The sequence below is a fragment of the Juglans microcarpa x Juglans regia genome, chromosome 1D (genome assembly GCF_004785595.1).
Source record: "Juglans microcarpa x Juglans regia isolate MS1-56 chromosome 1D, Jm3101_v1.0, whole genome shotgun sequence".
NCBI lineage: Eukaryota > Viridiplantae > Streptophyta > Magnoliopsida > Fagales > Juglandaceae > Juglans > Juglans microcarpa x Juglans regia.
In genome coordinates, this window is record NC_054594.1 from 25,166,533 (window position 1) to 25,188,429 (window position 21,897).

Below are 21,897 nucleotides of genomic sequence, written 5' to 3' on the forward strand. Positions count from 1 at the left end.
GAATTATTGGCGTTCGCACCAACCAAGCAAAACTACTACAATTATTGCTAAAGATCCCATGATTTCCGCGACTGGTGCATGCAAAGTCAAATCCGTTGCTTTACTCTTATTTTCAATAGCTTTCTTCTGGTCAAATGAATAGTAAAAAAATTTAAAATTACGATTTATCACTATTCATCCCGAGAATTATTGTACTAGTAAGCCACTCTCTTGTGAGTATTATTTACTTTTTCTAATCTGAGTGTTATTTACTTATTTGCACTTTAATTACGCTTTATCTGGTCCCTATGGAATCCACTCATCTAGTCTCCTTCTATTTTGAGTATTTTGACGAAGTATTTTTACTTATTTACTTATTTGCACATTAATTATTATATGTATATATGTATATCAGAATAAAATATTATATATTCTGCATGCCTGTCTAGTTAAAAATTTTCAATGGAAAATGTTAATTTGTCTTCTTACTTTATTCAATCATTTTGATTGTTTGTGTATTTATTTTTTTAAAATTTTTTTGCTTGATGATTAAAAAGATAATTTTTAATATATTGTATATTTGTTTTTATTTTTTTTAAATATTTAAATATATTATGGGGTAGTGATAGGCTTACTACTCTATTACTACTCATCTACTATTCAAATGTATTTAAAGTTTTTTTATTTTTTTATCATTTTCTTTTAAGTATTTTTTTAACATCCTTAATCATTAAGAAAAAATTAAAAAATATATAACTTTACTAATACTCACTTCTTTAATTATTAAATAAAATTAAAAATTAAAAAAAAAACTAAATACAAAAAAAATAATAAATAGATAATAATAAATCTATCATTATTCTTTTCAATATCCATCCACCAGCCCCCCGGGCCCCTGTAATTGACCGCCTGTTATTGACAAGCCGGGTGTTGGTCAACCGCCACCCAACGGTCCCAACCCATCCCGAATCTTGATTCCCATCAGTGACCATTCTTAGCATGGGGGAAGATGTCCGTGACGTAGCCTGCTGTAACGGTAGCTTTAGGCTATTGAAATAAATAAATATCCGACTTATGTTAGGGAACAGAGAAAATAAATGGATGGATGAATCTAAGAAGAGGCGTAAATTTAGGGATAATGATAGGCTGAAAGGACCAACATGAAGCAGAGACCACCATAGAAATTATTATATAGATATTGATATTATATATGAAATGACTGGCGATTTTCGAGGATTCATGTCTTTGTGATCCAGATTTTGCCTCTATATCTGATCGAATCTCTGCCAGTCAACCCTTATATGCACTTCCTTTGCATTTTTCTTCCTTTGCAATTCCATCCCAAACCCAGTCAGTCGCCTCTCTGCCTCTGCCTCTGCCTCTGCCTCTCGTTTCAACCGCGGTCCTCCTCTCTAGGTGTCTTCCCGGTTAATGCACTTCTTCCGCGTTTTGTAGAAACAGAACCAAAAGCAGAGGCTCTTCGTCGAACACCTATTTCGCCACCCTGGTATGCTTATTTTCCCTTCTCTATTCTCTCTCTCTCTCTCTCTCTCTCTCTCTCCCCCTTGTTGTCTTCTCTCGGTTTCATATGCAAGTTCATATTTCTTTCTTAGTAATTATGCGTATATATGTTCTTTACTGATAAAAAAAAATTGTATATTCGATCAAATGGTATTGGGATTGAATATTGAATTTGGTAGAACCGATTAATTATGCCCCCAAGAATGTTTTGTCCGTGGAATCGGATTCAGCTGGTTTTGCTATATATTCAACGTTTGCACTGTGTTGTGATAGGCTATCGATAATTTGGCCTTGAGGAAAAGGCAGAAAGCAGCGGTAAGCACCAACACGGAGGGGTTTGCGACGGATCAGTTTGTAGAAATAGGGGGCTCTGAGTGTTTGGTGGGACTGGAATGCTTTCTGAACATCGTCAGAGCCCTAGGGATGGGGTCGTGTCTCTCGGGGGACGTGGCCAGCGCCCGCGCACTCCCTTATGCTTTGGCAGCAGCAGCAGCAGCAGTGACGGCATCCACATCTGCTTCGGATGTGGGCTCCGGCAACAAGAGCGTGAATTCAAGGAAGAAGATGAGGAAGGACACCTCCTTTGATACCAAGCTGGAGCTGTGGCTGCATAGAGTTCCAGAGCGGTTGTTCTTGAATGGCTCCAGTGAGGTTGCATCGTTGTTTAGTAAGCAAGGCAAGAAGGGGATCAACCAAGATGCTATGATTGTTTGGGAGGTTAGTCCGTTTGATTCCCCCTGTAGGGTTTTTTCGGTTTTAATTATTGATGCTCTTTTCTTAAGTAAAACTGCTTTCTAGTTCATACAGTTAGATTTCTCTTGATTGTTTAAACTTAGGACATATATGAAGTAGCAAGAATTTGGATATATGCCTAGAATGGGGACAAATCCATCATTGATGAAAATATGAAAATTACCTATTGCAGCATTCTGGGATTCCCAATACAGTTTTTGTTGCACCAACTACTCCATCCATAGCTGTATCTTTTTGTATTGTCTGTGAATATACACCACTAACTACTATATCATGGATAATTAATCTCTTGTTGTCACTTTTGTAGCTGTCCAATTCATTTTGCTTTTAGTTTATTGTCAACCACTCTATTCTAGGTTAGTCTGTCCCCTCATTTTGTCAGCCAGTTTCAATGGCAGGATTCTAGCTGAAGTAGAGCGGAATAATTTAGTAGGATGATCATCCTAATGTATTCTGTAAACAGAGTTCTGCAAAAACACAGCTAGATGGCTAGGTAAGGTAGGTTATCTAAAATGTTCTGTCGCTGGAGTTCTCATCTTTGTTGTGATTTATGTTTGTGCCTAGATGGTATATGTTCTTTGCAGGAATTTCCTGACCATATATGTAAAGACCCGGTTCAATATTTCTAGAGATGGAACATGGATAATACTATGGGGCCTAAATTAGTATTAATGGGCCAATATTTGGGAAGCCCAATTTAGGGTTATTGGATAATTTTGAATAGGCTACAGATCCAAAAATTTATTATGGGATTTTTATTTGTGCTCAATAATTAGGTTAAAGCCCATTTAATATTTATGGGCCAAATGGGCCCTATTTAATTGATATTGGACCCAAGAAATTATTTAAAGCCCAAAACTATTTATTGGGCAAGTTGGGCTCATTTTGGAATTAGCCCGTTAGGGCTGTTAAGTGACTAAGCCCATGAAATTATAGGCAAGCCCTAGAAATTAGTTGGACCCTTAAAATGGGCCAACCCATTTGTTAGAGCCTAATAAGAACCCAATAAAAAGTCCTAGGACCCATGGGTCAAGCCCATGAAATGGACCGGACCCAACCCATGAGACCCATGCATGTGGAATCTTCTTTCTCCCTTGTACAGCTAGGGTTTCTGTATGTATACATATATTCTCAAACTCACTCTCTTCAAGCCGCTACCCTACATGGTGCAAAACCTCTGCATAGTCGTTCCTCCTCAAGCCACCAACCTTCCACAGACATTGTCCCCTCCATACACAACAACACCACACGACAATACCTCCCCAACACCCAAACCACCACGAGCCACCCACTGCCGGCAGCAACCACCTCCCTTCAATCTCTATCACACGAAACAACAGCATCTAAGGAAATCTGGCTCTGAGCAAGCCTTCCGCTTTCAAGCTTCCATCACCACAAAACCGTAAGCCCTGCACCAAGATACCTTAAGCCAAAACATTCTCTTATGTCAAACCAGATCAACTAACTGCCCAGCCCATGTCACCCACAACATTGCACCTTCATAAACTGCCCAACTCCACATTTTATGTTGACCCACACACCAGCACAGTCACCTAACTACCATCCGAGAGCCATGGCAACCACCATTGTACCCCATATTTTCTCTAATTAAAACAAAGCATCCAAGCCATTCTCTCCCACATTGTGGTACCACACAAACCAGCAACCACAAGACCACTGTTGGGGCCAACAAGCCTTTGCACCATAACGCCATGTTGCACTACTCAGAAGAGCACCACCACATAGCCGAACCAAGTTATTTTGGCCATCTCGACTCATCTCTGCCCCGTTGCCTTTTCTAATCACGACGAGCAGTTCCACCTCAGTCTCACTCTCTCTCGATTAAGCCCTCTCTCACTCTCTCTCTCTCTCTCTCTCTCTCTAACTCTCAACATCTCTCTCTCGCCCCTGGCATATATATGTTACAGGCTACGTAATTTTAAATGGGTTATAGGTTTTTGTTGTAAGTGTTATGGGTTTAATGGGTTATATAGATTTATGAGGGTCCGAGCCCATGAAAGGTTAAACTATTTTGAAGACAATTGACGGGATGTTGGGAAATTGAAGTTGGATTTAGGAACACAAGGTTTACGGTTATCGTCAATAGTTTAGAGTTAATGTGATTTTAAGTTTACGATGGTTTTAGGCTTTTTGAAAAATAGGTCATTAGTATATCAAGTTTTAATTGCAAGTATGTGCTTAAGCAAAAATTTATGTACAATTGAAAATCAATGCAAGTTACGTGCCAATTTTATAGGTGGCTATTGATATTCTCTTATTACTGTAGTGCGGAAATTTAGAGGTGGTAAAAAGTCAGGTATACGGTGCTCCTATGCTAGATTTTGCCTAAACTAAGGTTGATTTTGTGAAGAACCTGCATATTTTGTTACAGAAACAATTTAGGTTATTTTCTGCACTAGTCTCTGTATCTAATCTTTGACATCTGACATTTTATTATGGCTAGTGTAGATATGAGTTTTGTACTTTATTTCCTCTACTGCTTAAAATGTGAATATGAAATCTGAAGTTATCTGCTTATATAATATTTATCTACTCAACACTCTGTTATGCTATAATATTGTCTGGTATTTGAAAAACGAGGCATAAGATTTTGTTTTGCTTTGGTTACGGGCCCCACCACTTGTTATAATAGCGGCCTCTGATTTCTGACCTCTCCACGAGTGTAAAACTATGGCGTCTGATTTTTTACCTTGCCATGGGTGTAAAATGGCGGCCTCTAATTTTTTATCTTACGACGGGTGTAAAATTGTGGCCTCTGATGTCTGACCTCACCACAGGTGGAAAATGGTAGCCTCTGTTCTTAGTGCAATCACTTTGATGACAAAGTGATTTATGTTCTGCTTAGCTATCCACAGAATGCACAACCCTGTCACGAGGGTAAACATGGCCTCTATTTTGATGCACACTTTGGTGACAAAATAGTGATTTATGTTCAGCTTGGTTAACTGCAGATATGCACATCCCTACCATAGGGGTAAACATAGTCTCTGTTTCTATTTCTGATACTGCTTCAGTTATGCTTGTGCCTAAGGTCTTTTTATATATTATTATGCTTTTGAAAATACTACTGCCATATTTTTTTAGAACTGTCTGTTTATGCATTATGTTACTGGCTCATGTTTATACACAAGTATAGGTTCCCTGCTTACTGAGTCAGTGGACTCACCCCTTTATCTCCAACATCTTTTTTTTTTTTTCAGATGATTTTGATCATTGTGATAGTAGGAATAGGTAGCAAAGGTTTTATTGGTTAAGTAGCTATGGAGATACCATGTGGGGATGGGAGCTTTGTGGAGAGTTATCATAGATTTAAAATATGGTGGATTGTGTGGAGCATGGTGCTCAAATGAGGTGAGCGGACCTCATGGGGGTGGGGCTTTGGAAACAAATTCAAAGAGGCTGGAAAAACATCCATCGATACACACGTTTTGCAGTTGGGATGGTTCCAGAATTAAATTATGGACTGGTTTATGGTGTGGAGATCGAGTCCTTAAGGAAGCTTATCCAACAATATAAGCATCGCACGAAGATAGGAGGCATCAATATCAGAACTCATGGATCTTTCTAGTGGCTCTTCCCAATGGAATATCACATTCCTTAGAGCTGCCCAAGACTGGGAAATTGACACATTTACAAATTTATTTAATCTGGTGTATAATTGTAGAGTGAACAGAGGAGCTAATACAATTTAGTGGTCACCGTCTAAGAAGGGAAGATTTACTGTACAGTCGTATTATAAGTCCCTTAAGAAACATTCTACAAGACCATTCCCATGGAAGAACAGAGGACCAAGGACCCCCTTAAAGCTTCTTTTTTTTTGTATGGACAACTTCATTAGGGAAGGTTGAACCTTAGATAATCTATGGAAATGCCAACTCATTGTGTTGGATTGGCATTATATGTGCAAGAACAGTGGGGAGTCGGTGGATCATTTATTACTACATTGTGACGTAGCCATAAGTTTGTGGAATGATGGATTTGCTAGAGCGGGGCTCCATTGGATGATGCCATGAAGGGTTGTGGATTTTTTGGCCAGCTGACAAGGCATCTAAGGACCACTCAAATTGCAGCTATGTGGAAGATGATACCAATATGTCTATGGTGGTGCATATGGATGGAGAGGAACTGTCAAAGTAGAATGTTATTTTTTCATACTCTACTCCATTGGTCGATTGTAATAGACTGGCATGAACATTCATGATTTCCTTGTATCTTTAGACACTCATGCATAGGTGTTGCTCTTGTATATGTCTCGTGAACTTGGCTTCGCCTATTTTTAATAAAATTCTTATTTACTGATAAAAAAAAAAAAAGGAATAGACAGCATGTGACAGGATTATAAGAGAAATGTGATATAAGTGGCAGATGGCATAAGTAGATTTGCTTGAGTTAAGAGAGATTTTGCCAATGTTTAGTTTATTTTACTTGGAAGAATTTTTGATACATTTGATTTTGGAGTACTTTGTGTATTTAAGTTCTTATTATTGTGGATTTCAGGTTAAAGGGTTCACTCTTGGGTACAGGGTGTGACAGTATAAATACTTATTTCCTTAAATCCTGTTTTTCCTCGGTAATAGTTCTGTGGAAGGAGGTCTAAGAACCTGTTTTAGTTCGGTTTGAATAAAATCGTTTTATTCCTAAGGCATCAGTCAATTTTATCCTTACATCTCCCTTCCCTTACCCGCTAAAGTTAACATCTGTCATAACAAATTGTGGCAGTTATGAAAAGTCTTTGTTAAAATGGTTAATTGCATCAAAGTGAGCCATGAAAGTGAGCCGTGTTATTGTTAAACTGGGGGTGAATAGCTGGAAGTGAATTCTAATCTTCATTTCTGCTTCATATTTTACTGTTTCCCCCCTAGATTTTCTCCCTTTGATAACTCTGCATTTGATTTTATAATTGTCCTTTTCTTTTTTTCCCCCCTTCAGAACTTTGGTTCAAAGACAGACACAATATTTTGTGGTGTTTTCGATGGCCATGGTCCACATGGCCATATGGTTGCGAAGAAAGTGAGAAATTGTCTTCCATTGAAGTTGAGTGCTCAGTTGCAGCTAAATAGTATCCTTAAGGATAATATCAGAAGTAACCATTATGATATCAGAAGTAATGCCTTGGAAAGTGTAGCCTCTGAAGAAATTGCACTCACAGCAACTGATGAGGAAGCCAGGACTCCTAATTATAAGGACAATAACAATGATATTTTTATGATAATGAGAGAATCATTTCTGAAAGCATTTAAGGTTATGGATAAGGAACTGAAACTACATCCTTCAATTGATTGCTATTGCAGTGGGACAACAGCAGTTACCCTGGTCAAGCAGGTAATTGGTGCACGGAACAACTTGGTTTTCTTGAACCGTGATAATAAATTTTGGTTTGTATAACCATTATTATCAATTTATAACAGAAACAGGATCTTGTTATTGCAAATATTGGGGACTCCAGAGCTGTATTGGGTACCAGAGATGAAGATGATTCTCTCATTGCGGTTCAGTTGACTGTGGATCTCAAACCAGATCTTCCAAGTCTCTCTCTCTCTCTCTCTCTCAATTTTATAGCTGATGGCTTATTTTTTTTACAGAATATATGCATCTTTGAATGTTCTATGAGATTGAGATTTATGGAAGTCAATCGAAAAAGATGCTGTTTACTTGTTTTGGAAAATGGTTAACAACAATGAGATAACATTAGTCAAAACATAATATTCTCTTCTATCTTATTATACAAGTGAGTTTTTAACGAGAGAATACTCTTGAGATTTCAACTGCAAACTGAGGGAATAATTATATAAAGAATCTCAAAAGATTTAGAAGGCAGGAGCAATGCACAATCTGACTGATTCTTTTGATATTTTAGTGTAACTTGATTTACCTGCTTCTGCAGATTTTAAACAATTGCTGTAGTGACCATGCACTGCTCTCAATGAAAATGTTGGAATTGGGGAAAAATTAAGGGGTCAACTTCAGGATGGGTCTATATTTAAATCTCAGAATTTTGTTTTCCTGTTCTTTTCTTCAATGCCAGCAGAATATATGAATTCTCCTAAATTCAAAATTTTTCTTCAAGTATGGAACTTTAGGATGGGTTTCGCAGCTTACTAAAATCTATAAATCTTCATTTCACCCTGTAGCCTTTACCAATTTGAGTGAAAAGTGAGTTTGGAGTTCACATCCCTTCTAGGAAACTGGCTCTCCTATTGTTGATTTTCATTAAGAAACTTTCAAGGTCAAATTCAAGGATGCATCAATGGCTGCAATGGATGTAAGACAACTTTTTTCCCAAGCAAACAAAACTCAAATATTTGTGTAGTCTGTCATATGTTGTTCGAAGTCTGTAAACCTCACCTATATTAGGATGAAAGTTTCCAAGCTATTGGAGTGATAGTCCCTTATTTATGTATCGATGAAATATGTTTCTGATGTTGCACATATGGTAACAAAAAGTGATTTTGAAATATTCTTATGCTTCTGTACATGCATAGGAAATAAATATATGAATAACCTTTTGTTGAAGTTATTTATATTTGTTAAAGTTTATGTGAATTTAATCTTTTTAGATTGGTTATTGGTTTATATGCAAATAGCATAGACGTGGTTACCAGACTACTCTAAACTGACTTTTGGAGTCCTGCTCATAGCTTCTTAATGGTTTCATGACAGTAAGTACATTTTTGTTATATGAGTAAAAGACTAAACAATGAGTATCATACATGGATAATTATCTAAGACATTAATAGTGAAAATGGTTCCAATATTTAGTCATGTTCTTTTACTCTTTAGGGGAAGCAGAGAGGATTAGGCGACGTAAAGGACGGATCTTTGCCCTTCAAAATGAGCCCGAGGTTGCTCGAGTTTGGATGCCCAACTATAACTCCCTGGCCTTGCAATGGCTCGTGCTTTTGGAGATTTTTGCCTTAAAGACTTTGGCTTGATCTCTGTCCCTGATATTTCGTATCGTCGCTTGACAGGAAAGGATGAATTTATAGTATTGGCTACAGATGGGGTAGGATATCAAACCCATATTAACCACCCCCCCCCCCCCCCTTCTATACATAAATACGTACATTTAGATATATTTTTGTGTGTGTGTGTGTGTGTGTGTTTACCTTATTTTGGAAGTGCTGTGACCATCATTTTATTGTTTAGCTGGGGGGATGAAATTGTTTCTATGTATTAGCAATCTTGTGGTTTCCTCCTTAGCAGGTTAAGAGTTTTAAACGCTTGCATTGTTTACTTGAAAAAATGTGACTTGTCAAATAAATCTATATTTCCACAGTTTTGTTTTTCTAGGACAGTTGAAAACTTGAAACACAAAATGTCATATATTTGTCAGGAGCATATCCTCTTAGAATTTTTTAATGTCAAGTTCTTTTTTCTCCTACATATATGCTAGATGATTGCCCTATACCACTTTACACTGTGGTCTTCATCTAAATTGTCCTTGTTATCATGTTTATTTCTGTAATCTGCTCTGTGATGAAAGCATAGTTTCCGATGCAGCCATGGAAAAAATTTCAAGTTGCTTTAAATTTAAGTTTTGGCTGCTAAGAGCTCTCTTGTTTGTGGCCGATGAACCAAATTAGATGGATGGATACAATCTAATGCGGCTTTGAAGGTTAAGTCATTACCAATTTAGTGTAAAAGCGGTTAATATGCAATTATTACTTCTGTAATGAGAGGAGATCGATTAATTTCAATAACTCGTGAATTAAGGCTATTTTGGCACTTGAGTCAAATCTAGATCATTTTAGGTTTAGGAGCTTCCAAATGACTTGGGTTTATTTTCTTGGGTATGAGGTAGTCTTGTATTAGATTTCTTATTTCTTGTCTATAATAAATGGGTCCATATGAACATCAAATATGCTTCATCATTGTATTTGAAACAAATTTATATGCTTCTATTATCTTTTTCTAACTTGAAATAGTTTCTCTCTCCTGTACCCTTTGAAACACTAATTTCTCTCTCCTGTACCCTTTGAAACACTAAGCCCAACTTTGAACTTCGAAGCCCATCACAGAACACGAGCAGATTACCCTAAATCTTTCCTACATGAGTAGTGCTACATGTACTTACACTTTTACTTGCAAGACTGATTTTGTTAATTTTTTTTTGAATTTCAAATTTTATGATTTTCCGCATATCAATAACTAACATGTGGAGAAGTAAGTTTTTTGTAAGTTTTTCTTAAGTACATTTAACATTTTTCTTCCTACATTTTCTCATCTATGGAAAATACTTGATCTCATTTTTCTTGTCTTTGGCTATCAAAAAAAATTCTCGTCTGTAGAACACAAACCGTGTCATGGATATGAAAGGTTTTTCCTCTACTAAATATGCCTGAAAGAAAGAAATTAGCCTGAGTGGTATGCAGTGGTAGATCATGTTTCATTTGGTTCTTTTTTCTTGACAGGTTTGGGATGTCCTCTCAAACAAAGAAGTTGTTGACATCGTAGCATCAGCCCCACGGTCTGCTGCGGCTCGTGTGCTGGTTGAGGTAGCCGTTAGTGCTTGGAAGTTGAAGTGCCCGTATGCCAAGGTTGATGACTGTGCTGTAGTTTGCCTATTCTTGGACTCAAATTCAAACCATTACTCTGCTTCCAATTCACCTAATGAGTCAGAGACGTCAGAGTGCCAATCTGACATTGGAATTAAGAAATGATTGTTCTGGACCAATGGACATGGACCATTCAGGTACCTGTATATTACCCCCATTAGAGATTTATTTTTTATTTTGATTTTTAAAGTTGGGGAGAAGGGAGACTATAGAAAAGTGTTGTAAGAGAAGCCGGGGGCCCCACCTTTGAGGGGTATCCTTGCTGCACTAGCCACGTTGATTTGATGAGGGCAAGTTGGACGGACAGAGGCCTCAAAATAGAGGGGAGGGCCATTTCTTACGATTGTCGTATAAAAATATATATAAATTTCGAAATTGTTTACAAATCTTTTATCGGCTTTCCTTCGTAAATTTGGTTTTCCAGTTAGTGTTAACATCATAGTTTCTGCTTCTGGTGTTGGTAAGGAGTTTTTGTAGCTCCAATTCTTGGGGTGCTCTGAAACTTGTTCTTCATCACCGAGGTTAGTGTGGTTTTGCACTTGTTTTTGGAGGTCAGCTTCTTTCTCTGTTTGGGGTTGGGCCTTCTGCTTTCCAGTTCCACGTAGAACTGGTCAGTCTGATTTTGTAAAGCTGCTCTTATGTCAAAACTGAGGCAGCAAGCGGGTCCAACCCCCACTGCCTCTGTCTCTATCATTGTATGCATGCATGTATGTATATCTATATACGTATATATTGAGCCTTGAGGGGACTGGAACATTTTGTTCCAAAAGCCAAATAGGGTTTTGGGGCAAATGATCCTTTTTTCGATCTTTAATCTTAAAACAAAAGATTAGAGATAGCGACATACTTTCTTGGTGGAAAAAGTACTATATTTTGAGGTGAAATTACTCTATGCATAACTGACCAAAATGTATACGAAACCAGCATTTTATAAAAGAGAATAGAAATGCTGTGGGTTTCATAGTTTATTCACTTTTTTCAAAGCGATTACGCGACAATTATACAATTTACGGTTACAAATATATTTTCTCATAGGTATATGTGCACATACGCAGGATTTTATACATACATACATATGTATACATGAATCAGATTCGAGATGTTGAGAAACAGAAACACGAAGTCCAAGTTGTCTGAATTTAACTGTATTAAGCAATGATTAAAACATTATAATTCCAATAGGACCAAATGTTTGTCCCGACATTCTCAAAAATCACATGCATTAAGAAAACTAGTCTAGTAGGTATAGGTTATCTTTTGTGTTTCAAATGACCGTTAATATATTCTTTAGAATGATGATTTCGAAGATAAAATGGAAAATGAAAGATTGAGATGTGGGCATTGAGTTGTGTTTGAGAATTTGAAAGAACATTTCATATCATAACAAAAGTCATTTTGCTATTACTTATATTGCCTTCGTGACTACTGTACCACGTATACGATGGATAGTCTTTTTTAAACGATTTATTCTTAGGAAAGTCTAAAGATATTTTTTTTATTATTTGAAGCCAATTAATCAAACATATTCATGACTAATAAAATAATCATCAGGATTTATGGAGTCCCATGAAATGAAACTGTTTTTTCAGAGAGAAATAAAATCCTTAAGAGGTATCCATCAAGGGATGAAAGAGAAACAAAAATCAAAATCAAAATAAAAAACCAATGAGCTCAAGAACTGAGGGATCAAATGGTGACGTGTCAGAGAGAATACATTAAATAATTGACTCCATTATCGTGAAGTGGCCATGTTTCATTCTTATGCCAATGTGTGGGTGCTGGTGTGGGTGTGCAATGTGCAAGCATGGTCGCGTGCGTTTGATCCATGGCACCCAGCACCTCTGGTTCCGTCTAAGCTCCTCTAGTCTGTTGTAAAACCTAATTGCCTAATTTGTAATTTGGGGAAGGTGAAACTCAACTCTTGTCACATGCTTCCTACTAACCTCCATCTTCAATGAGATACTCTTTTTTTTTCCTTTTCATTTCCCTTGATGAGTTAGAATGTAAATATATTCCATTCCGTTGTTGCCGCTGCCCTTGCATCCCAATGGCATACTCTACCATAATCGCGCCAACTAGCCATTTTTCTTAAGTGTATGGGTCGGGTCACATGCGCCGTCTCATATGCTCCTAGCGATACCTATACTCATAACTCTTAGGTGCCATCACTCCTAACGGTATATATATCATCGCTATTGACTTCTTCCTCTAAAGATGGGGAACTACTTCCAACTAGTGCTCCTCCAAACATGGATGCGGGAGCTTAAATTTCACCAACCACCTCAATCCAATCAAATCTAGTGCCCCTTCAGTCTCAAGTTTCATAGTATTTCCCTTTTAAGTATATCTTGATGTTCTATCAATACGTTGCCAATCAAGCCAACTTTGCAGTTGACCTTTTTTCATAGCAAATATGAAAGTATCTTAATGAAGAAAACATGGAATAGTGTCCATCCATAGTAAATCTATACCTCTCTCTCTGTCTGTGTGTACACACACATATATAGTTGTCTTCTTGTGTATTTGGCCTAATTTGGGATGATTATAGTAACTCTCACTTTTCTTCCTTTTATAATTGGGTTAATATCCAAATAAACTTAGTTGTCTGACAAAAATGAGGAAGGAAATAGGGATAGAGACTCTGTAACTAGTCACACATGGCTTGTCTGGGCAGGTCTTACCGGATTTTTTTCGACAAATACCCCTTAAATATGGAATGGATGAGCTTGAAAGCATGTGATTAGGCTCTGATTCTGTGAACATATCACCGAGTAAAGCGTGTGTACGTGAGAGATGCACGCGAGTATGAAACGCAAGAGGAATTCTTGTCATGTTTTGGGGGCTCTGACTTCACCATGTGAAAGGTGGTTGTTTGGAGGAGAAAGGACTCACACTCTGCTCCCCTCTCCACTACACATTTTTCCTATTTTCCTCGCACGTGACTCCCTTTTCTCCCCATCCTCTAGCTTCACGACACCTCTTCTCACAACCATAAACCTGATTCCACCTCGTCTATATAACAAGCAAATGCAGCCATCAAAACTCTTCCCCTCACCCTACCTAGACTTTCTACTACCTGCAAATGCAAATCTAACCAGCTTCAACGCTTCTCTCCACCTTCCTTGCATTCTCCTGTCTCTTATACCATGGTTATAGCCAATTCATATGCAAGAGTTATCTATGATATTTATTTTGTTTGGTTGGCTAACAAGATGCTGAAATAAATTGCAGGCTTGGCAGCAAATTGTTCAGGCAATTCTACCACGGTGCAGCAGACTAAGATGAGGTTTGGTGACCCTCCAAAATTCATGGTGGTACTGAAGAACAACTGCCCTATGTGTCCTGTTATCAATATTCATTTGAACTGTGGGAACTTCCCTCAGAGTCTGGTCAAGCCTAGGCTGTTCAAAGTGCTAGGCTATGATGATTGTGTTGTCAATAGTGGGTTGCCTTGGGGACCATTGCAAGTATTTTCCTTCAACAACTCTCATCAAAAGTTTCTAATGCACCCAACAGCCTGGTTTTTTCAGTGCGGGTGAAGCTACCTGTCAATTACCATGTCAAGAGTGTTATTTTTGTTTTCAGTTGTTCCTCTTCTCTATGCTTGCCTTTTGTTCTCTCTCTCTCTCTCTCTCTCTCTCTCTCTCTCTATCTTTTTTATTTTTAATTTTGGTAAAATTCACCCACTTTGTACTCAAAGAAAGAAAATGAATTGTTGTTCAAACAAAATGACTGCTAACAAATTATAATTGAAACATATTTTTATGGTGGAATTTCACAAAAACCCATAAAATCTTCATCTCAATTCCATTTTTTCACATTCATAAAAAACTTCTCAACATCTTACATTGACTCATCACATACCTAGGAAACTGGAATCAATTGATCTAAGAAAGAGAAGAAGGTAATCCAATTATCGAGAAACCATAGAGGTTAGCTCAAGTGGTAAAGCCATTGGCCTTGGTGGTATACTCGCTCCACGTCTAAAATTAGATTTTTCTTGGGTGCAAATTATTTATAGGGGACATCAGATTGGAGGAATTTTCCTTTGAATTATTCGAAGTACATTTGCAGAAAACTCCTTGCTAAGAACCCGTGCACCCCCAAGATTAATCGAGACTTTGTTCTCGAACACACAAGGCCAATAAAATATAAAATTTATCGGGATACTTCTCCATGAAAACGCTTTGGAGTTTGGAAGAGACGGAACCCGACAATGTATAACAATTTCGATTATAACAAACATTATTCTTCAATTTACAAGTTTTTTCTGATTATATTGTTCCATTACAAACCAAGAGAATTAGTTCTGTGCAAATCGAGCAGATTGCGTACATAGATGCACATCCAAATTGCCTACCTACCTCACATCAATAAATTTAAATATATTTTTTATTATTTTTTAAAAATATTAACAAAAACAGAGAAAAATCCTCGCTCTCCACACTCCACCCATCAAAACCATCGCCATCCTCTCTGCTCTTCCCGTGGTCTGTCGCGTTCTCACCCCTGTGGGCCATGTCTGGATTTGCCCCTTCCCCTTGGGGATGGGGACATGACGCATCCGACATCATCGCTGTAGGCCGAGTTAAGGGCCGGACAATCCGACCGTTCGACTGATAAATATAATAACTATAGTTTTTTCAAAAATGTATATAATTCCAAATTTATAATTTGCAATGCACAATATTTATTTTGTAAAATATAGAATGATTAAACTATTTCACTTAAAAAGGAGGCCGTTCCATGCCTCCTTTCTATCTCACTTTTGTCTAATCCGAGAGTAGCCACAACGTGTCTTTCCCCTCCTTTATCCTCAACTATCCGCCTCTATCGTCCCTCACCAACAGTTGTTGAGCTCTCTGCCTCTCTCAAGCTTGCCAAATTGTCATTTTTCAATCTAACCGACCAAAGGGGGTCAATTTGATTCAATGGTCGATTTCCGCCAACCGATCACCAAAATCATCCCTCGAATTCAACTATGAGGAAGAGCTCGCATCCACCCCAAGGGAGTCGATGATCAGCCTAATTTGCCACATCCCACATCTAGAAAACCTTGAATTTCCACCCCCACCACCCACGGCAATGGGAATAAGGCGAGTTTAAGAACACACTGCATTTAAACAGGACTGTACATAGAAAAGAAAAAAATAGAACTTGACATATCTATTATGCAGCATACCTTTCTATAAATGGTTTCAATCGTTGAAATTTTATATAAACTTCAATCGATTAATTAAATTTTCTACCAGGACGTAGGCCAAGTTCAAACTATATTTACTTTTAAACTCAAACCTGATTCTAATTTTTCATAAATTTACACATTCACTAGGTACAAAATTCAACACACCGTGAAGCATTGGTACAATGAATAATCCTAGCTATTTCCACATTAGGGATAAAAATAGATACATAACTGAGAAAAGTATACAGAGCACTATTTTATCAACAAATCTCATGATTTTCTATTTATATTCAAATTTTCTTGTTTCTTTACCTCAACCGTGGGTACTTTGTATTAGCAGAAGACTCTTAGTGTTTCAGTGAAAATATCGTACAGCAGCATGGATAGAAACAACATAACTATAGCCCATCGAATATTCAAACTGAAAGCAGAAGAAATAAAATGGGAACCTACTAAATGTACTGTTCCACTTTGTTCATCCTGTAATTTAATGCTTGACGAACCTGAAAACAACCATAAAAAAGTCAAACAACCAAACCAAAAGAAGCAAGATAGCAATAACATATGCTATTTTACTGCAACAGAGTTTAACAATTCCATAGCAGTTACTAAGTCGATTCTATAATCAATTTGTCAGACTTTCTAACTTAAGGTCACAAGCTCGATTAAAATATCACTGTTCATATAAGCTTCTTTATAGTGAAAAACCAAAACTAACTTTTCTGACATAAATAAAACTCAAGTTTCGTCCTTAAAATAGACTTTTCATTCAAGGAAATTATTAACCCAATTTGTCTTGCCATTTTAACAAATTGACATGTAAATACAGATGATTCGATCATCTCAATCAACCAAATTTATGAGATCTTTCTCTTGTTCTTTTTTTGTTTATATACAAAAATCAATCCATCAACTACAAAAAAGCCCACTTTTTGCTTCTCTTGATAATTACATTGATCAACAAAAGCCAGTTCTTACGATTCCATTGCTTATCAACAGAAGCCAGTTCACAGGATTCCACAAGGACCACAATGAAGTAAAGGCCAGTAACTATGTTAGTTCCACCAAAACAAGGTCCTAGGAAGGGTGATTATGTAAGGACATGTTTTTTGGCATTCATATAATTGTTATGTTTTTCCAATAATATATATAATATGCTAACAGGAGAACATTAAGATTTTTGGTCCTTTTTCCCGAGAGTTGTTTTTTCTATACCTCATCACTCCTCTCTCAATCTTTTCATTACTCTCTATCAACTTGGTATCAGAGAACTATTCAAATAATATATCTAGGTTATATGGAGAACCACTGCATGGTACAGATGCTGACAGCTTATGGATGCAGGTGTCAGCTTGAGACAAGGGAGCTCTTAATCTGATTAGAAAGGATTGGTTGTCTCATCTGTGAGGTTGTTGACAGCAGATTGGCTCATGCATGGTATGGAATTTCAGCCAAGGGACGATGGAGCTGGTTGGCATCTAAGGGGATGCTTGGGAAATGGAATGAGATGAGAAATCTGTGAATGGTAATAAAATGGTTTGTAAATAGCAGTGAAATGGTTTGAGTTATGATGTTTTATGGAGTTTTGGAAAAGGAGAGAGAAAAAGTTGCATAAAAATATTATAAAGTAAAAATATTGTTAGAATATAATTTTTTAATATAATTTTTGTTTTGGGATTTGAAAAAGTTAAATTGTTTTTTGCGTTTTGTTTGGAAGTTTGGAAAAGTTGTAATGATTACATGAAAAAATTGAAATTTTGAAATTGAAAAATGTATGTTTGAGTGGCGTTTGGATGTTGAGATGTTATGAGATGAGATGCTATGGGATGAAATGAAACCATCTCAACATCCAAACAACCCCTTACTCTGATATGTCCACATTTGTAGCTCAAATCTGGGGTTTCAAATTTTTTGAAGTCATCGGTGGTTGTTAGGTTGTTCTGTGGTGAAACTGGGGTTGTTTTATGGTGGAACTACACATAGGCTAAATGACATGCCATTTGGTATGTTGGGAAAAGCTGCAGATTGTTAAAATGAAGCAAGCCGGATGTCATTCAGTGCAGGCAGAAACGAAAGTCCGTTTATCCCCAACAACAGCAGCAGCTGTCATTTAGAGAGGTAAATAAAACAACCAGTGCTGTTTTCTCTTTGATTCTTCTGACAGATGTGCTAAAATACCTATTGTATCTCTATGGTGTTGTTTACTATGCTTTGAGGACGATGTGCTAGTTCTTTATACCATATAGTTTGCTGGGTCTCGTTGAGTAGTGAAGCTACTTGGTTGGATGAGTGATTTACAACACTAAAAAAGCGCAGTACAGAGTCATGTGACCTCCCGGAATGAAAATCAAAGTCATCAATTTACAACCGTGAAGTTGGATGGACTTAACAATCTTTGCTTGGTCTCAATCAGCCATACCATTTATTGAAACTAGAGGTAAAATAGGAAACCTAAATGGGTAGATTCAGGAACCGCAAGTAGATGATCTCATAAATGAAAGAGCAGAAAACTCCCCTATCAGATCTTTTTTTTTTTTTTGATAAAGTCCTCTATTATATCTTGGCAGCTGCATTCAATGCTACCAGATATTAGTCAGGGGTGCTCATTATTAAACACAACGAAAGATATTTGGGATGTGGCTGACCAAACTTGATTCAGAAAGGGGAATGCTATAGAAGTTTGAGTTAAAATGTCGTATACATGGGATGACACGGTGAATGGTCAGTTGCAACTTACTTTCACCGACTTTGTGCCTTGTAGCAGAAACAGAATCATTAGCAGAATTTTCAGGCTGTGCAGAGAAGAAACTTGGAGGCTTCATGGTTCATTCTAGTGGTGCCACTTGACTTCGGGCAAACCCTTCTTATACGGTAGAACCAACACCAAACTCCTAGCAGTCCCACTCCTGACACGGACTCTCAACAAGGATGTGATAGAAACTTTCGTTGACAGATGTCTCAAATGGAGCCATCCACCATTCCATTGCGTCCTTCTCTACTCATTTAGATAATTTTGGCTTCGTCTCTAAATGCAACCTCTACTAAAAAACCATGCTAGTTCTGATGATCCTTGGCTAATTGATTTAGGATCATCTAACCATTGACTGATTTATCATCCCTTTTCTCCTCATCATTTTTTCCAGATTGGGAAAACGTTAGAATAGCTGATGGTTCCCTTTCATCTGTGTCTGGCAAAGGTTCAATTTCTGTCACCCCATAAGTCTCTTCATCCCTGTGCTATGTGGTACTTAGGTAAAAGATACTGTATATTTTTTTTTTTAGAAATTATCCCTTGTGGTATGATACTCGATAACCAGTCATAAGGGGACCATGGGTTATGAAAATTGACATAAAAAACTGGCATGCATCACATACAATTCACAAGCGGAAGAAGACTTTAGGGGCCTCAACAAAAGCAATAGTGAGCCTGACCATGCATTATAAGGTCTCTTAGCCCTAACATATTCTAAGATACAACTTAGATTAAAATAAAATATAATGAAATTTTTGGAATGCGACAAAGGAAAGGTAACATGGTACTTACAGTTATATTCAGTCCATCCAATGGCTTGATTCTCGAGATCATACAAGACTAGCTTATTTGAGAGCACTAGATCTGCAACAGAAGAAAGAAACTAAATTTTAATTGATGATGCCCATGAAGCTCTACAAAGTTAAAATTCAACACAGATGAATTCCTGCCAACACTTGAAATCAAAAATTGATTCTCTCTGCCTCTATTATCAAGCCTCAAGGTGAGTCCTATCTTATGGGATCTCAGAAGACAACTGTAACAAGGCACCTTCAGGCTTCATTAATAACTACCTTAGAGGCAAATAACAATGTAAGGTTATTAGAGTGACTTGATACTTAGACATGAAAAGTTTACTTTGTTCCAACCACATTTAAAAAATTTAAATGAAGTCCATGGGCCCAGTATGCTTTACAGTGTTGAGGATTAAAAAAAGTGCTAAAAAACAAAAGAATAGATAACATGAGGATATTAAGATAGCAAAGGGGAGGCTGTCTAAATTGGATAGATTTCATGTGAGATCATTTTATGATTTGATAAGAGGGTTACCCTGTGTGGGGTTTCCTTGGTACTATATATGGTGTATGACGGTCCCTCAAAAAGTTCCATTTTTGCATGGCTGGTAGCTTTGTTAGGTGCGAGGATATGGACTAAGGTGGAGAAAAGCAACAGGTGATTATTGTAGCAACCCCAGTTATCGTTACTTAACATTCTCTAAGGGCATCCCAAATCATTGTTTCTCTTTCATAAGCTAACAGTTTCAAATTTCTCAAACCCGAAACAATTTCACAAACTACACTCTTATGATAATGAAATTTAATGAATTAAAGAGTCAACCGAATGAATACAACATTTCCTGTAAAATGTCAAAGATTAATATTAGGTCTAACACTCAAAAGGTTTCACTCAAAACAAAATGTCAAGAGGGTATTCTCAATGTTCTATAGCAATTGGAAAGTTCTACAAACTACACCACCATCTCACTCTTATTTCACTATGATGAGGTGGCATTACCCATCAATGCAAATAGTTGGGGTATACCTCCCAAAAGAGTCAAGTTCATGCTATCCCTGGATTGCATTCCACTGTTTTGCCAACCAATACACCACAAACCTTCCTGTAAAGATCCACAATAGTAAATTGTAAAACCAATGAATACGCATATGGCAAATCTGAAAACAGCAAACGCTACAGGAGAAAAAATAGCATCACATAAAAGACTAGATGAAGTGATGATAAGGATGAAAGAATTTCCAAAAAAAGGTTGATAGCATTTCATAAACATAATTTGTAAAACCAAGATTCAGAAAATAATTGAGAAATCTAGAGTAAACCAGAGGAGTATGATGGTTGGTGAACACAGATATATAGCCCTCATGCACTATCAATAAGTGCTCTCCATATACATTTTTTTTATTGGCACCGGATATCCAGAACAATGTCCCAACTAATCCCAGAGGTGCACTGAGGCCTTCGGCAAGGAGCTTCGCATAAATGTACATTGGGTAATTCGATGGGAAATTCCCCAGTCCACTCCATATATACTTCCAAGGAAAAGAGAATACCACATTCTGATCAGACAACACCTTGTACATAGAGTGAACTGTGAACTTCTTATTACTGGTATGAATCCAAATCATCTTGTCCATCTCAGCCCTGCCAATACTTGTATCATACAACAAACTAAACAAATCAGAAATTTCATCCATTTCCCAACCATTCGCTGCTTTAGTAAAATGTACATTCCATTGAGGGAAACCACTAGACTAATCCAAAACATCCGCTACTGAAGCATCCTGGTTATGAGCGAACCGGAAGAGGCCAGGAAAAGCAACCTTAAGGGCCTACCACCACACCAAGCATCATGACAAAAACTAATCCTGGAACCATCACCAACTGCAAAACTAACACGGTCAGCAAAATCTCCCCAATACCCCCCCCCCCCCCCCCCCCCCCCCCCCCCCCCCCCCAAAAAAAAAAAAGAGGCACTGCCATATTTGGAATTGATCATGGCCCTCCACAGAGGCTCACTTTCCTGATGATATCTCCATAACCACTTCCCTAAAAGGGTTTTTTTGAAGGTCTTCAACTTCCAAAACCCCATCCCTCCACACAAAAGTGGGGAACAAATCTTATCCCAATTAACCATCCCAATTAACCAGATGGAAATTAGCTTCCTCCCCAATACTTCCATAACCACACCATCTGTTGATGATATAATGAGAAAAAATATGTAGGGATATTAGAAAGAGTGCTTTTAATTAAGGTGAGTCTTCCCCCTCTTGATAGGTACAAACTTTTCCATCCCGCCAGCCCCGCCAGCCTTCTCTCAATCTTCTCAATCACCCCAT

General features: G+C 37.5%; 1 protein-coding gene and 1 pseudogene across 2 annotated transcripts in view; one reads left to right on the forward strand and one right to left on the reverse strand.

Annotated features, from left to right (window-relative positions):
- Nucleotides 1-911: 911 nt before the first annotated feature.
- Nucleotides 912-11,215, forward strand: LOC121254265 (annotated as a pseudogene).
- A 4,876-nt stretch (nucleotides 11,216-16,091) lies between these two features.
- Nucleotides 16,092-21,897, reverse strand: part of LOC121254274 (aspartic proteinase 36-like) — a 30,861-nt gene continuing 25,055 nt past the window's right edge. Inside the window, exons 8-10 of one of the 2 annotated variants that reach the window (XM_041154258.1) lie at nucleotides 20,588-20,663; nucleotides 19,559-19,630; nucleotides 16,092-16,517 (exon numbers count right to left, since the gene is read on the reverse strand). In XM_041154258.1, coding sequence (XP_041010192.1) covers nucleotides 16,348-16,517; nucleotides 19,559-19,630; nucleotides 20,588-20,663 — 318 coding nt within the window. In that variant the 3' untranslated portion in view covers nucleotides 16,092-16,347. Of the gene's footprint in view, nucleotides 16,518-19,558; nucleotides 19,631-20,560; nucleotides 20,664-21,897 lie in introns of both variants that reach the window. The other variant, XM_041154248.1, reaches the window with a different exon arrangement.